General features: G+C 37.9%; 2 protein-coding genes across 2 annotated transcripts; both read left to right on the top strand.

Moving 5' to 3' along the window:
• Positions 1-4,893: 4,893 nt before the first annotated feature.
• On the top strand, positions 4,894-10,168 carry LOC134326218 (zinc finger protein 850-like; the record flags this gene model as incomplete). The annotated part of the gene is made up of 4 exons (XM_063008400.1): positions 4,894-5,875; positions 7,047-7,053; positions 9,145-10,013; positions 10,095-10,168. Coding segments are annotated over 4 exons (1,932 nt in total), but the record flags the coding sequence as incomplete, so codon positions are not given.
• A 31-nt stretch (positions 10,169-10,199) lies between these two features.
• LOC134326217 (zinc finger protein 664-like) lies at positions 10,200-15,932 on the top strand. The gene is made up of 2 exons (XM_063008399.1): positions 10,200-10,221; positions 14,487-15,932. The coding sequence occupies exons 1-2, from the start codon at positions 10,200-10,202 to the stop codon at positions 15,671-15,673; spliced, it is 1,209 nt and encodes a 402-aa protein (XP_062864469.1). The 3' UTR covers positions 15,674-15,932.
• The last annotated feature ends 2,564 nt before the right edge of the window (positions 15,933-18,496 follow it).

Genomic DNA, 18,496 nt, shown 5'->3' with positions numbered 1-18,496 from the left:
CTATCGTATCGTGCTGACATCTTTCTGAATGTCTGAACAATTTAACATATATCATGTACGTATATTCTCTATGTTATATTTTACATTACAAATAACTATCTTAGTTTAAATAACTCTGTTAGACTATCCTCTACCTGTCCCTTCAGTAGTCATGGCCTCCTTGGGATCATTAGTTGTCATGGTGATGGTGGACGCTGGCGCATCTGGCTGCCGCTACCGTTATCGTATTTTATCATATTTTATTGTATTTTTATCATATTTTTTTTTTCATTTTTATCTTTGTACACACTCATGTTATTGCTACCGCTCCTGTTGCTTTATTTCTTTTTCATCGGATAATCTCAGCACCTGTTGGATACTAAAAGACTGTGGTGTGTGTGTTGGATCATTTTAAAAGACGCGCACGCTGGTACGTCTTCTTCACATCCTGAAACGGTCTGGATTACAATTTACAGTTACGTGGTGAACGGTGGGTGAGTTTTCCTGCGATCGGCACAATGTTGAACTATTCTGCTGACCAGCTGATGAAGTTCAACAGTTACACTACTCCATCGTGTATTCTAGTCATCAAACAGCTTGGACTCCTTCGCCGGCCTCGTTATATTCACAGGGGCTCCCGGAGAAAGCTTGTCCCAGTGAGACTGAGGAACTGCTCGGATGGTAAAGTGGGGTTTTCTCGGCATGCGCCATATACTCCCAATTACAAGAACTCCCGAGCAGTATCTCGGTGTAGTCTCGAACCGCGTTACACCTGGCTGGTACCTGTGGTTCCTGATCAGCCCGCTACACACCTCCAGCCACGGCAGAGACTCCGAGTCAGAAACAGAGGAGTTAATACTGTCAATCTCAGAGCACTGGAACACACACCGTTACTGCAGTCTCATTCTGTGTCAGTCCATATGGCACTGATAAATGCGCGCTCTGTCCACAATAAGACGTTTATTTTAAATGACTTTTTCACTTCTCACGGTTTGGACCTGTTGTTTTTAACTGAGACATGGACTACAGGTGGTGAATCGGCTAGCGACTCCGCCCCCTTTCTTGGAACTTTGCCCAATAGACTGCAGTTTCTTCAGTTTACCTCGGAATACGGGTAGAGGCGGAGGAGTTGCGGTGGTTTTTAAACAGCGTCTGAGATGCCAAATGCTGAATATTGGGACTTTTAAAAGTTTTGAAGCACTGGTTTTTAAATCTCACTCTGTTCTTCCATTACTCTGTGCAGTAGTATACAGACCTCCAAAACCAAACAGCGACTTTATCACTGAGTTTGCTGAATTCCTTGCTATGATTGTACCTATGTCTGACAGCATTCTGCTTCTTGGTGATTTTAATATTCATGTCTGCTGCCCTGATAAATATCAGGTGAATGATTTTAATCAGCTACTGGACTCTTTTAGTTTTATTCAACATATTCATAAGCCCACCCATATGCAAGGTCACACACTTGATTTGGTGTTTTCATCTGGTTTTGATATTGACAAACTAGATATTGAGGAGGCTAGTTTCTCTGATCATATGCCAGTAGTCTTTAGCTCAACTTTAACTGCGCATTTCCCTGCTCCTGTTTTAGGGCACTGGTCAAGGATTATCACTTCGTCTACATCTAACGATTTTTCCAGAGCCTTTTCTGACATGTTAAAATTGCCCAACTATGGTCAGACTCATGCTAATGTGGATGAGTTAGTTACTTTTTTTAATTATAACTGTTCAACTGTTCTGGATTCTCTTGCCTGTATGAAATTTAAACGCTTAAAACCAAAAGTTTAGCCCTGGTTAAATGCAGCCACACAGGAAATTAGACAGGCTTGTAGAAGAGCGGAACGGAAATGGAGAAAGGACAGATTGCAAGTAAGTTTGGATATTTTTAAAGGTTGCCTGGAAGACTATCAGCTAGCTGTTAAGTCTGCTAGAGAGGCATACTTTTCAAGCATAATTGCCAAAAATTACAACAGACCTAAAGTACTGTTCAGTACAATAAATTATTTACTTAAATCATCACCTGAAGTTGGAAATGTTCCTTCTCCTAGAGTATGTGAAGAGTTTTTTGTGGAAAAAACTGAAACAATTAGGTCTGGCATTACTTACTTGGGTATAGTTTCTCCACTTCCACCGCCGTGCCCAGGTGTGTTTGAAAAGTTTGAGGCTGTTTCAATCTCCGAATTAACAGATTTGGTGCTGAAAACAAAGCCAACAACCTCCCCACTTGATGTGATGCCCCCACAGATAGTTAGGGAGACATTTGATATATTAGGACCTTTTGTCCTGGATATCATTAATACTTCCCTTGCCACTGGTACTGTTCCAGCATGCTTTAAACATGCTGTAGTTACACCTCTGCTCAAAAAGCATAATCTTGATGCTACAGTGGTTAGTAACTATAGGCCGATTTCTAAATTACCATTCTTGGCTAAATTGCTGGAAAAGGTTGTATATTCTCAGCTTTTACCATTTTTGAGTAAAGATGGTATTTTTGAGATTTTTCAATCTGGCTTTAAGTCTATGCACAGCACTGAATCTGCTCTTCTGAAAGTGACAAATGACTTGCTACTTACTGTTGATGAGGGAAATTGTGCCATCCTCATTTTATTGGACCTTAGTTCTGCTTTTGATACTGTTGACCATGACATACTTGTTGGTCGCCTGGAAAAGTGGGTGGGGTTACAGGGAGAGGCCCTGAATTGGTTCATATCTTATTTTAAGAATAGAACCTTTTCAGTGAATATTAGCAGCTATTTCTCTTCTTCTGCTGATGTCTCTTGTGGTGTTCCACAAGGGTCCATACTAGGGCCCCGCCTTTTTTCTCTCTATATGCTGCCATTGGGTCAAATAATTAGGAAGCACTGTTATGAAGCAGAAAGGACCCAAGGTGCAGATTCTTTAAAAATAAATTTTATTTATTTTTATGAAATAAAAAACAAAGTAAAAGACAAAACCAGAACAAAAAAGCAGTCGGGAGAACCCCAATTGCGCCGCAGTTTCCGCAGGCAACTGAAACGAAAAAAGAAAAATGATAAATGAAAGCGAGGCACGAACCCCGGTCGCTCCGATGCTGGGCGTTCACGCTACAGTCTCGCTAACCGGAGGATGACAACAGCCCAGGCAAACGCGCTTAAGAAGCGCTGGGGGGCTGAAAAAGAAAAAGAAAAAAATAATAAATGAAGGCGAGGCGCGAACCCCGATCGCTCCGATGCTGGGCGTTCGCGCTACAGTCTCGCCCACTAGAGCATAGAGAGCCACAAGGCACAAGCTACAGATAAGCGTCTGGACCAGGCGTGGCACCAGACGCTGAAATCCTGCTATTAGCAACAGGGGAGCTTTAGCACAAAGCTATAAACAAACAGGCAGCGCGAGGGCTGAGCATAATCGCACCACTTTCCCTAAGATGAAAGAAATCAAAGGACTATACCTCAGCACAGCGCTTACAATCCCGAACGGCCTAAACCACCGTTCGGGCTACCGTCTTTCCCTGTCAAATGGGAGCGAGAGGACGTTCTCGCCACCGGGCTTACATAGGCCAACACAAACAAAGGTGCGACGCCCGCTGCTGCACACTGGCAGATTAAATAAGCCAGGTGCTTGTCACTTGTCTACATGTGTCAAAACATCTGTGAGAAATCTTGGTATTATCTTTGACTCTGACCTCCGATTTGATAAACAAATCAACTCTGTGGTAAGGAATAGCTTCTTCCAGCTCAGAAATATTGCGAAGATTAAGCCTTTTCTCTGCTATTCTGACCTGGAAAAAGTTATTCATGCATTCATTTCTGCAAGAATTGACTACTGTAATTCTCTGTATATTGGGATTAATCAGTCTCTGTTGCGGCGCTTACAGGTAGTCCAGAATGCAGCAGCAAGGTTACTGACTAATACCAAGAAAAGAAACCATATTACACCAGTCCTTGCCTCACTACATTGGCTGCCTGTTCAGCACAGGATTCAGTTTAAAGTGCTTTTATTTGTTTTTAAAGCGCTTAATGGTCAAGCCCCGGCTTATCTCAGTGGTATGCTTTCTCCCGCAACCGCACAGCGATCTTTAAGATCAGCCACTCAGAATTTGTTGACTGTTCCTAGGGCTCGTTTGAAGCTAAAAGGTGATCGTGCATTTGCAGTTTATGCTCCGAGGCTATGGAACACTCTACCTCCTACTATTCGACAAGCACCTTCGGCCACTGTTTTTAAATCACTCCTGAAAACATACCTTTATAAGCTGGCATTTGAACAGTGAGGAGCTGTGTTAATTTTAATTGTTTAGTCTATTTGTATTTGTTTTATTTTGTCTCTTACTCTGTATTTTTATGTGGTTCTTACTTTTTTAATATAATGTTGTGTTATGTATGCTTATTCGATGTACAGCACTTTGGTCAACGTAAGTTGTTTTAAGAGTGCTTTATAAATAAAATTTACTTACTTACTTACTTACTTACTTACTATATTCTGTGTCTTTGGTCCTCTTCACTTTTAGCTTTGAAAATCATTTGATCTGCTCTGTGTTTATTGTGTTGTTTATAATTGATTGTGTTACAAGAGCAGCTTGTGTTTTTCTTCTTCAGAACTGAACAAGGATTCCTGCTGCTCCTTGAGTCCACGTTCCTGTACGACCCCAAATCATCTCCACAAACACATCAAGACCCCCCACAGTGTCAAATATGAGACCCTGGTGAAGATTAAGACTGAACATGAGGATCTGACGCCCACCAGAAGCGCCAGACGTCCTCTGGTACTGTCAGCATTAACACCTCTCTCAGTCCCACACAGGAAGAAGGAAACGTCTGCTCACAGTGTGGGAAGAGCTTCAGTTCTCTAAGTGCTCTTCAAAAACACCAGCGCATTCACACTGGAGAGAAACCTTATCAGTACTCACAGTGTGGAAAGAGCTTTAGTTCTCTAAGTGCTCTTAAAAAACACCAGCGCATTCACACTGGAGAGAAACCTTATCAGTGCTCACAGTGTGGGAAGGGCTTTAGTTCTCTAAGTGCTCTTAAAAAACACCAGCGCATTCACACTGGAGAGAAAACTTATCAGTGCTCACAGTGTGGGAAGGGCTTTAGTTCTCTAAGTGCTCTTAAAAAACACCAGCGCATTCACACTGGAGAGAAACCATATCAGTGCTCACAGTGTGGGAAGAGTTTTAATCAACAGAGTGCTCTCAAAATACACCAGCGCATTCACACTGGAGAGAAACCATATCAGTGCTCACAGTGTGGGAAGAGTTTTAATCAACAGGGTCATCTTAAAATACACCAGCGCATTCACATTGGAGAGAAACCTTATCCATGCTCAGTGTGTGGGAAGATTTTTAGTAAACAGGATCATCTCAAAATACACCAGCGCATTCACACTGGAGAGAAACTGTATCAGTGCTCACAGTGTGGGAAGAGATTTAATCAACAGAGTGCTCTGAAAATACACCAGCGCATTCACACTGGAGAGAAACCATATCAGTGCTCAGTGTGTGGAAAGAGTTTTAATCAACAGAGTGATCTCAAAATACACCAGCGCATTCACACTGGAGAGGAACCATATCAGTGCTCAGTGTGTGGAAAGAGTTTTAATCAACAGAGTCATCTCAAAATGCACCAGCGCATTCACACTGGAGAGAAACCATATCAGTGCTCACAGTGTGGGAAGAGTTTTAATCAACAGAGTGCTCTCAAAATGCACCAGCACATTCACACTGGAGAGAAACCATATCAGTGCTCACAGTTAGGGAAGAGTTTTGATCAACAGAGTGATCTCAAAATACACCAGCGCATTCACACTGGAGAAAAACCATATCAGTGCTCAGTATGTGGGAAGAGTTTTAATCAACAGGGTGCTCTCAAACGACACCAGCACATTCACACTGGAGAGAAACCATATCAGTGCTCACAGTGTGGTAAACGATTTACTCGACAGAGTGCTCTCAGTGTCCACCAGCGCATTCACACTTGAGAGAAACCTCATCAATGTTTAAGTTTTTATGAACAGAGTGATCTTAAAATGTAGTTTTATTTAGTTGTATTACTTCATTACAAGCCTGGAATTGTTCTGTAATAACTTGTTTAAAATGTTTGTTCTCAGGTTTGTACTGTCTGTATTGAAATAAACTTTGTGGTTATTTTATTTCTTCTCTCCATTCTTTCTCAACTATTTGTTATTTTGGGTTGTATTTCTTTACAGCAAAGTTGCTACACCAATGTTTTGGTAGAAATACCTTCTAACAGAGACCCCCCAGAATTGAAAGGAGGGTAGATCCTGTAGCTGTGAGCAGGGTGTAATTACACTGAACATGTTAGTGAATAAGCTTTAATAAGCTTTAGTGGCGTGACCATATTAAGTTACAGTATTTCTTATAGCGACCGTCTCTATGGTCAGGCTGTGTTGAGTGAGTCTGTATTTGGCGGTGTGCTTCTGTGTTTAGGATCAGTCACGGTGTTCAGGTTCTCTGCTACATACAGCGAGACTTCAGACTAAGTGGACCAACAACCACAGCAAAGATTCTGTCCGCTGTCACTGCTGCCTCCTGTGAAGGAAATATATAAATTCTGGATAGTTGTTGTGAACCTGGGCTTCAACCTGTTTATTGTTCTGTAGAAATCCCCCTGCCCTCATTTTCCATGAACAGACCGCTTTCTGATGGTACATCTTGTGTGAGCTGCTTCTGATTGCATTCTCCTGAGCCTAAAGCTTATAATGTAATGTTAGGCTAATGCAATTGTATCATGAACACCAATAATATCTTTCTCCAGAGCCCCTAACACTCGCTACCAGATAGCAAAAAGTATCTGACATGGGCCGAATATACAGTCGACCTTTGAGTTACGAACGGTTTACCATACAAACATTTTGGGTTATGAACAATCTTTTTCGACTTAACGTACGAACAAATTTTGGATTACGAACCGAAATTCGCGAAACACGTGACGTCACGAACAAGTTGACTCCGACCGTCTCTCTCTCTGTATATATACAGTGAGTGAACATTCGGACAGCGGACGGTGTTTTTTTCTGTGTTTTCTATATTTTTCATAAAATTCAATATTAAAATGTCCAAAAAGAAGCTGCAGAGAAAGCGTAGTTGTGTTGTATAATTACTCCTACCAGTAGGTGTCACTGTGTATCAGACCGAGGGGACAGTGAGTGAAAGAGAAGAAGGAACTCGGCTCAGTAAAGTATTCTTTCTTTCGTGCAATTACACCTACAAAATACAACACTATTAAAATAAAGAAGGAAATAATAGAGAAATATGAGAGTTGTTGTTGTTTCTGGTAGATACATTTTATAAAAAAGGAAATGTATTATGGTGTATGTGATGGTGTATTATGGTGTATGGTACAGCACACGTACTGTACTGAAATGTGATTTATGTACAGTACAGTACTACTGTGTATTGTTTATTATTTATTACAGTAATGTCTATTCTATAATTTAGGGGAATATATACTTGTATTTAAAACAAAAAAGAGCATTTAAGACATTAGCAAGGTTAGGTAAGGGGGGGTTTGGAAGGTCTGGCACAGATTTTCTATTTACATGATTTTTTTATGGGAAAAATAGGTTTAACTAACAAACATTTTGACTTAAGAACAGCCCTTCAGAACCAATTAAATTTGTAAGTCAAGGCTCTACTGTATCATAATATTCAGGCCAGATCCATAAAACAGATTTGGTTCGGAGTTCACTTGCACAAAGGATAGGGCTGCAACGATTAGTCAACATAATCGACAACGTCGACTATAAAAATTTGTCGACGTGTAATTTCATTGTCGATGCGTCGTTATAATTGCAACGCACTAAAGGAACTGCAGGGGGCGCAGCATCGCTTCCATTGCCTGCCGTGAGTGAAGTCGGTGCAAACAAAAAAGAACAGCATTAATGATGGCGCAGCGTGGAGTTTGTGAAGATGGAGAAGCAAATACAGCGAGACCGAGACATTCTAAGGTATGGGAGCATTTCAGCCTAAATAAGCAGAAGAAATGAGCTGAACGCAGACACTGCAAAACAGAATTGTCATTCCACGGCAGCATTACAGTGATGCACGAGCACCTCAAACACAAGTTCGCTATTTTTCAGGTTTGTTAGCTAACGCATTAAGTGCAATAGTTAATGAGTGATTTATAGGAGTAACGTTATATAACTTTATATATGTTTTTATAACGTTATAGCCCAACGTTACCCTGTCTCGTCTTCCATATTTTTTGCTCACGTTGATGAGAGCATTCATTCTAAATAATAAGCATTCTCCACTTAATGGTAGCTAGTTAAAAAGCCGCTGGGTCAGTGTGTAACAGGAGGTTTGAAGTGAAGGTGTGTGTGTGTGGATAAAAGCTTCCAGCACCTGGCATTCCCAAGCAGTCTCCCATCCAAGTACTAACCAGGCCAAACCCTGCTTAGCTTCCGAGATCAGACAGTTTAAAATAGCTTTATGCTCATAATTGTGGTGATTTATGAAGCCTTTTTTACACTTGTGAGCTAATTATTAGTCCTGTCATGAACTGGATTAGATTTGCTTGGTGCAGGACTGATGTTGAGAAAGTCAGATCTCTTATATCTTTATTCATATCAAGTTATTTATAGTTATTTAATTATTAATATCTGCAGTATTTATAAGTATTTTATACTGATGTTCTTCAGGATTTTCACTTAGACGTGAAGTGAATTTAATGTTTTATTACTTATTGTGGTATTAATGTAGTAATAATGCTAATGGATAATGCTAATAGTAATGCTAATGAATTGACTTCTTACTTTGTTTCTGTTGCTTTCCAAGGAAACAGTTCCTACAGTTTAATCAAAGCATAAACATGAAGAACTTTCATCACTGCTCAGAGTGTGGGAAGAGTTTTATTAAGCAGACTAATCTCCAACGACTCAAGCGTATTCACACAGGAGAGAAGCCATATCGCTGCTCAGAGTGTGGAAGCAGTTTTTCTCATCAGAATACGCTCCAAAAACACCAGCGCATTCACACAGGAGAGAAGCCATATCAGTGTTGAGTGTGGAAAGAGTTTCACTCAAAGTTGTGACCTTAAAGTACACCAGCGTGTTCACACAGGAGAAAAGCCGTATCACTGCTCAGAGTGTGGAAAAAGTTTTACTCAACGACGTAAACTCCAACAACACCAGCGAATTCACACAGGAGAGAAACCGTATCACTGCTCAGAGTTTTGCTCAACAGGGTCACCTTCAAAAACACCAGCATGTTCACACAGGAGAGAAACCATATTACTGCTCAGAGTGTGGAAAGAGTTTTATTCAAAGTAGTGACCTTAAAGTACACCAGCGTGTTCACACAGGAGAGAAGCCGTATCACTGCTCAGAGTGTGGAAAGAGTTTTGCTCAACATGTTAACCTCAAAAAACACCAGCGTATTCACACAGGAGAGAAACCGTATCACTGCTCAGAGTGTGGAAAGAGTTTTGCTCAACATGTTAACCTCAAAAAACACCAGCGTATTCACACAGGAGAGAAGCCGTATCACTGCTCAGAGTGTGGAAAGAGTTTTGCTCAACATGTTAACCTCAAAAAACACCAGCGTATTCACACAGGAGAGAAGCCGTATCACTGCTCAGAGTGTGGAAAGAGTTTTGCTCAACATGTTAACCTCAAAAAACACCAGCGTATTCACACAGGAGAGAAGCCGTATCACTGCTCAGAGTGTGGAAAGAGTTTTGCTCAACAGGGTAACCTTCAAAAACACCAGCGTGTTCACACAGGAGAGAAACCGTATCACTGCACTGAGTGTGGAAACAGTTTTGCTGAACATAGTACCCTTCAAAGCCACCAGCGTATTCACACAGGAGAGAAACCGTATAACTGCACTGAGTGTGGAAAGAGTTTTACTCAAAGTAGTGCCCTTAAAGTACACCAGCGTGTTCACACTGGAGAGAAGCCGTATCACTGCTCAGTGTGTGGAAAAAGTTTTACTCAACGGAGTAAACTCCAACAACACCAGCGTATTCACACAGGAGAGAAACCGTATTACTGCTCAGAGTGTGGAAAGAGTTTTGCTCATGAAAATAATCTCAAACGGCATCAGCGTATTCACATAGAAAAACTATATCACTGTTAAGAGTGTGGGAAGTATTTTATTGCACATTATGTTATCCAACAACATCAGCGCATTCACACAGGAGAGAGGTCGTATCACGTGTCTGAAAAGAACCTTAGTGAAAGGAATATCCTTTAAGTACACCACACCAGCGCATTCACATGAGAGGATGCCCCATACTGCTGCTTATAGTGCGGATGAAGTTTTACTGGAAGCAGCATTTTTAATAGACACCAGTATGGTCACACAGAAGTTACGTTTTTGTGACTGAAGTCGTGTTTCATTTTCAGATTTACACTTAAACTGTTCTACTTCAATTATCAAATGTACATGATGGTATGAATATTATCATTAATCATCAAATGTAATGTGGTGTAATGTACCAACCTCAGATCTGAATCTGTTTTTATTCATTATTCAAGTTTAATCTACTTTAATAAACACAGAACAACTTTTACTTTTAAGTGGAAGAATTTTACCCTGGTCTTTATGGTGTTTGCTAAGTTTTCATAAATGAATAGCCTCTTACTTTAACACTTCTAGGTCTACACTCCAAAATTCTAGTCTTTAGATGATTTTCACTTAGCAAATAATGAACCGTCCTCAACCAGAATGTACATGAGAAGGTGTGAATGGAGGGCTGTGGACTGAACAGTGTTGCATTGTTCTATCATCATGAGTCTTTGTTCTTTGTGTTTATCTATAGACCAAATTAGTGGTAGCTAAACTCCTTTGTTAAAAGAAATACTCATATTTACATTTAATTATCCCACCAAGACCAGTTGAGAGGTCAGGAGACAAGTGTTTCTTTATTGATGAATAAATGTATTTGTTAAACTGTAAATTCCTGATGTCAGCAAATGTGTCCACGGTTGTTAAATGGGACTAAACTCACAGTCCATGTATTTGTATGTAGGCTTGAGCTGGACGTCTGTAAGAAGCAGCAGGGTCGGGCCTTGTTAGTACTTGGATGGGAGACCGCCTGGGAATACCAGGTGCTGGAAGCTTTTATCCACACACACCCACCTTCACTCCAAACCTCCTGTTACACACTGACCCAGCGGCTTTTTCTTCATCACAGCTACACAATGAGACAAAGATCAGCTCATACTTTCATTCTTACTACAGTAAAACACATTCAACTGACTTTTAAAGTGAAGTTCAAAATGTTGTACAGACATCGTCGCCATCTAGTGGTGCTAGAAATAAATTACAGCTTGTTGCTTGGACTTTATTATTATTATTTTATTTTTACAATTATTAATTGTTGCTGTTGTGTTTGTTGTAATAAAAAAAAACTTTTAATGTTTTAAAGTGTAAAAGCATAAACAGCACCGTCTATAAAGATGAATCCTCTTGTGCTTATAGACTAGTTGGTTTGTAGTGTTATTTTTAAGCTTCTACTGGTGTGAATGTGCGAGCTGGAAAACAAAACATGACATTAGAGAAAGTGCTTGGAAGAACGTCTAGGACTGACTGTAGTCCTCTCTAAAGCTACCTGAGCAGTGTTGGGGTTACTCAAAAAAGTAATCCATTACTCATTACTTATTACTTAACTAAAATTGTAATGGGATTACTTTACTCATTACATCCTGGAAAATGTAATCTCGTTCCTCATTACTTTACTTTCACGTTACATTCTAAACCCAAACAAATACTGTATACTGGAATCACATCTACAAACAAATTCCATTTATTTACTTTATTTATTTAGTTTCAGAAAAAATCCTCTCTTGTGCAGAGATGTGCCTGTGTTTGTTTCTGCTTTAAAACATACACGCCATGAACCAATCAGATTTAACATCATTAAACAAGTTTATTCCTTAATTATTTATCCTTATACTAGAGGAGCGACTCGGTTCCTTTAGTTCATTTCAAAGAGTCGTTCAATAGAATCGGTTCGTTCGGGAACGACTCATCTCTCATCACAGTAACTGTAATGTCATTACAAATATGTAACTGTAACGCGTTACATGACTTCGTTACAGATAAAAAGTAATCACGTGACTGTACCGCGTTCCCCCCAACACTGTAGCTGAGAGATACAGGGCTAATGGAGATGTTTTACTGCTAAGCTGCTGTTCAACTCCAGTCCAGTTGGTGACGCTGGTGCGTCTTAAGTTGTTCTGCCAACCGCCATTAAACATCATAAGAAGAACAAGAAGCTGCTGTGTTTGTACTGTAGAGCCTCATCTGTAAGTAAAATATGTATTTAATTATAACCCTTATATTTCATTATAACCACATTCTAATTAATAATAAAACTAGAGTTCATAATAAAACATCACTGTGAGGATTTGAGGAGCTTTAACTCCAGTTTTATTTAAACACACAAACTATTAGCTGCTCTGCTAACTGTTAGCATCACACATGATTCAGTACTGATGAACCGATTCATTGAACCGATGAATCAGTGGATTGTAACGGATTCAGAGTTTATTCATTATTAAATCTAACATTTTGATATAAACGCGTCACATTTTCAGCTTTGTTTACAGTTTGTAATGTTTGATAGAAACAGCGAGTTCTTGTAGCTTTGTTTCCAGGTTGTTTTACAGGTTTATAGTAAAAGTTAAAAGTATTAGTACAGCACTGTTATTGGGAGTGGATGAGAAACTAGATGTAAAGAACATCAGACTTCATCATTTCACTTTGGGACACAAAACCACTTCCACCAAACTCAAAGGGTTGTTTCCCAGACAGGCATTAAGGCTTATAGTCCAGGACTACATGTTGCTTTAAATAGATAATCTCCATTCAAAATGCTGTGTAGTCTAGGACTAGGCTTAATCCCCGTCTGTGAAACCAACCCAAAAAGTTCTATTAGAAGTCTTTTCTGTCTGATGCTGCTCAGTCCCACAATAGTTTCAACATTTTCACTCTGTTTACAGCCTCACAGCATTAAAAATAAACAGTTAAAGAGTCTAAAAGAATTTTCCTGGATTTCTCTTTAATAGGGAATAAAGTACATTTGTCTATCTGTCTGTCTGTCTGTCAGATCTTTTAATAATGCAGTCAGCAGAAGAGGGACACGTCACCCCCATAGATCTACAAAATGAAGGATTCCAAGAGAAACTAATAAAAAAGGAGGAGGAAGAAGATGGAAGTTACTTCTGTAAGTAAATGTGGAGCAATTTGCCATGTTAGTACAGTACAGTTTGGTTAGTATAGTAAAAATAATAAGAAAATGTGGATAGTGGGATTAGAACCTGTACTGTACCGTACTGTCCTGTGTAGAAGTGCTGATACTTCCAGTCTGGATTAAATCTAAGTAGTATTTATTTGTGGTAACTAAACCCACAACCTTCAGTTTCCTCCAGTTGTTGAGTTTCTTCTTCACATATTGATGAATTTCAGGTGAAGGATCTTTAATCCCTGTGGAACACGTCACCTCTGAGGAACACCTCACCCCAGAGGACCAACAGTGTGGAGGTTTCCAGATGAAGCCTGTGAAGAAGGAAGAACCTGAAGATAAAGATGAACTCAGTAAGATATTTTTTATCTTGAGTAAAATAAGATTTGAATTGAATAGAATCAGAGGAACCTGGGATGAAGCATCATACAGTGAAAGCTTGTATTGTGCTCATGTAGATCAGTGTGAGCAGGAAATGATGAGTGCAGGATGAATCACGTTACAGGACTTTAGCATCAGATATCAGTTTAACAATTACTAACAGTTTTAATTATTTATAATGTTATAAATGTATTTATTATTTATAATGTTATAAATGTATTTGATTATTTATAATGTTATAAATGTAATTGATTATTTATAATGTTATAAATGTATTTATTATTTATAATGTTATAAATGTATTTATTATTTATAATGTTATAAATGTACTTGATTATTTACAATGTTATAAATGTATTTGATTATTTATAATGTTATAAATGTATTTGATTATAATGTTATAAATGTATTTGATTATTTATAATATTATAAATGTATTTTTATTATTTATAATGTTATAAATGTATTTTTATTATTTATAATGGTATAAATGTATTTGATTATTTATAATGTTATAAATGTATTTGATTATTTATCATGTTATAAATGTATTTTATTATTTATAATGTTATAAATGTATTTATTATTTATAATGTTATAAATGTATTTGATTATTTATAATGTTATAAATGTATTTTTATTATTTATAATGTTATAAATGTATTTTTATTGTTTATAATGTTATAAATGTATTTGATTATTTATAATGTAATAAATGTGTTTGATTATTATTTATAATGTTATAAATGTGTTTGATTATTTATAATGTTATAAATGTATTTATTATTTATGTTATAAATGTATTTGATTATTTATAATGTTATAAATGTATTTGATTATTTATAATGTTATGAATGTATTTGATTATTTATAATGTTATAAATGTATTTGATTATTTATAATGTTATAAATGTATTTGATTATTTTCTGCTTCAGAACTGAACAAGGATTTCTGCTGCTCCTCGTGTCCACGTTCCTCTACAACCCAAAATCAGCTCCACAATCACATCAAGAGCTGCAACCATGATAAATATGAGACTCTGGTGAAGATTAAGACTGAACATGAGGATCTGACGCCCACCAGAAGTTCCAGTAATCAGCAAACGTCCTCTGGTACTGTCAACATTAACACCTCTCTCAGTCCCACACAGGAAGAAGGAAACGTCTGCTCACAGTGTGGGAAGAGCTTCAGGTTCCTGAGTCATCTCAAAATACACCAGCGCATTCACACAGGAGAGAATCTGTATCAGTGCTCACAGTGTGGGAAGAGCTTCAGGACCCATGGTGTTCTCAAAACTCACCAGCACATTCACACTGGAGAGAAACCATATCAGTGCTCACAGTGTGGGAAGAGTTTTAATCAACAGAGTGCTCTTAAAATACACCAGCGCATTCACACTGGAGAGAAACCATATCATTGCTCACAGTGTGGAAAGAGTTTTATTACACAGAGTGATCTGAAAAAACACCAGCGCATTCACACTGGAGAGAAACCGTATCAATGTTCACAGTGTGGGAAAAGTTTTACTGAACAGAGTGCTCTCAAAGTACACCAGCGCATTCACACTGGGGAGAAACCGTATCAGTGCTCACAGTGTGAGAAGAGTTTTAATACACAGAGTAATCTAAAAATACACCAGCACATTCACACTGGGGAGAAACCGTATCAGTGCTCACAGTGTGAGAAGAGTTTTAATACACAGAGTCATCTTAAAATGCACCAGCGTATTCACACTGGAGAGAAACCGTATCAGTGCTCACAGTGTGAGAAGAGTTTTAATACACAGAGCAATCTAAAAATACACCAGCGCATTCACACTGGGGAGAAACCGTATCAGTGCTCACAGTGTGAGAAGAGTTTTAATACACAGAGTAATCTAAAAATACACCAGCGCATTCACACTGGAGAGAAACCATATCAGTGCTTACAGTGTGGAAAGAGTTTTAATCAACAGAGTGCTCTTAAAATACACCAGCGCATTCACACTGGAGAGAAACCATATCAGTGCTTACAGTGTGGAAAGAGTTTTAATCAACAGAATGCTCTTAAAATCCACCAGCGCATTGAGAGGAACTGTATCAGTGCTCACAGTGTTGAAAGAGATGTTTTGTATAAAAGTGTCGACTAAATGCTACAAATGTGTGTAAATGAGTCTATAAAAGTGAGTGAGCTGAGTGAGTAGGACGGTTAGTGAGTGACGTCTTCAGATGAATTGGTGCTTCATCCAGCTAAACGTGGTGGTAAGGAACTGAACTTAAGTAACGGTTCTTTTTTTTATTTCCAGGTTTATGAGTTTCCATCGTTTTCACTTTTAACATATATTTAAATTTTAGTTCATCTCTAATCTAAAACTATTTTTTTCTTGTTAATAATGTAGAATATTTTGTGGTCACATTGATTTTTGTTTGTATTAAATATTCATTAGTAATGTTGTTAAAAATTGTTTTGCTTGCACAACATTAAAAAAACTTGGTACAGAATTTCCCCATATTTTTTTTTGTAAATTATTTGTTATACTGACTGACTTTTTTTTGTCAACACTAAAAGACATATTTAGTTGAGTAAACAAAAAAAACCCTTGGGACCAAATTTCCCTGAAATTTTTCCTGTCTACTCAACTTTTGCACATTTGTTAAACTGACTGACATTTTCTTGTCAATATTAAAATACATATTAAGTTGAGCAAACATAAAAACATTCATTGTACTATGAACTACAAGTAGTCTTGAGCAAAACTATTTGAGTTGCACTGACTTTTCTTTTGTTTACCAAACAAAGAAAATTTAGTTAATGTAAGCCTTAAATTCTCGCCTAATAAACAAAGCTTTCTCAAGTTAAGTTGGCTAAAAATTATAAATTGTAAATCAGTACTAAGAAATATCAAGTTTTGCTATAAAATTTAAAGATTACAGCTGGTGTGTGAGGTGTAAAGAAATAGAGGAGGCTTTAAACTTTAGAAGAAACAAGCTTTGTTTTATTAATCTCACAGCCTCAGCTGATGCATTAAGGATACATAAACCTAACACCAACCATGGTAAGAACCTTCTCTTTTCATCAACAATCCTTCAATCCCACCATCAAAAGAAACCAAAATTAGCAGTTACAAAGTAACCAACGCAGAAACACAACAAAAGTTCTCCAAAACTTTTCTTAATTCTTGAAGGGACTTTACAATGATAAACGAGGGTAAAACACCCAACAACTGAACAGCAATACTTTGGCTGTCTACAGCTTGAAGAGTTTATTCTTTAGGGACTGAACTCTATTGGTGCACCTGTCTCCTAGACCGACAAAGATGTTCTGCACTGCCTCAAATGTGTATTTTAGTCCCTTTGGATATTCCATGTTCAGTGCATACAATAGCCCAAAAAGAATCATGAAGGCTGTGATGAAGTCATAAAGGTTTTCCATTACCACTGTTTCCTCAATGACAATGGCCAGGTTTACAGGTGTCTGTGGTGTTGACTGAGCAAGGTCATTCTCCATCACTTCAACAATGATCATCTTTTCTCCTCTTGTGCAAGACTCCTCTGGAACAGTAGCCTAAGTTGAAAAAAAGAAAAAGGGAGTCAATATATTTGTTTTTGAGTATTCTAAGCTAAATCATTGTTTATGTGTTAAGATTTTGCAGGGCTTAGAGTACATTGTACTGAAATATATCTACAGTAAATAACAGGTTCCATATTATGTTATTCTTATCATTTTTTTTTTTACTTATTAAAGGAATTTACTTTTCTTATTGTCAGTTGTAGCATTTGATGCCGTTTGAAGTTTTTGTAGAAGATTGACCAGTTTGCAAAGAAAAAGCATTATTTGTTTACAGGGGATGGGAACAACAGTGACCACTGTTAGTAACAATTCAACACTTAACAAACCTTAAGCAGAAGTCATTCCTGACTGACCAGGAGAGCTTGTGGCTGCACAAGCACCAAATTTTAGTAATATTGTAACCAGCCTCAGGCAGACTCACAGGACTGTCAGAAGAGCTGGATAACCAATGATGGATATTCCCATTAAGGAGATGCAGGGTCACTAGGAATGAGCCCAGTGTTTTCTAACCCTGGTCCTAAAGGAACACTGTCCTGCACATGTCTTTTGTCACTTCCTTTAATACACATCCCACATAAAGTCCCTCTTAACGTCCCACCCATAACATTTGATTGACAGAAAGCCTTTTTGATAGTGAAGATGCAATAGCACACAGGGTTGCAAACACGTTTTAATTTTGCCAGACCTACAGCGCTACAGTGAGGAACTGCAAAACAAAATGGATGATTATTTCAACTATTAAGACAATGAAAATGAAAACACAATTCGCTTTTCCTTATTACATTTTTCCAGGCAATATACACAAAAATGCAAATGCACATTTTCAATTTGAATTATGTCTTAAATGATGGGCAACATATTCTGGACTTCATTCAAATTATAAAGTAAATTTGAATATTAAAATGCAAAATTAAAAATTCTAATTCAATTGTGTTGTGTATTTACAATGTGAGTGCAGAATTCAAATGTAAAATGTGTATTTATATTTGTATTTTTGTGCATAATGGCTGCTAAAGTTTATATGGAAAAGTGCTTTTCACATTTCAATGTATTGTCTTAATGATCTGATTGATATATAAAAAGGAAAAAACAATACACACAAAACAACAGCTTGTTAACAACTGATAACTATTTTTAATGGATGTGCAAGAAAAGCCCCTGGTTCGTGCTGGTCAGTGTTAATCCAAGACCAGTGCTCCTCTGAGCAGGCAGCAGGAAGGCAGAAAACACTCTGGACAGGCCACCAGTCCATCACAGGAAAGAAGCCATTATGCACAGAAATGTAAATGCTAATACAAATTTTGCATTTGAATTTGAATTATCAGTTTAATAATGCACTCACACTAGAAATGCAATTGTAAATACACAATTGAATTTGGAATTTGAAATTTTTTATTTGAAG

Source organism: Trichomycterus rosablanca, chromosome 14 (assembly GCF_030014385.1).
Source record: "Trichomycterus rosablanca isolate fTriRos1 chromosome 14, fTriRos1.hap1, whole genome shotgun sequence".
NCBI classification, from domain to species: Eukaryota; Metazoa; Chordata; class Actinopteri; order Siluriformes; family Trichomycteridae; genus Trichomycterus; species Trichomycterus rosablanca.
This window is presented reverse-complemented; position numbering and strand designations above follow the sequence as displayed.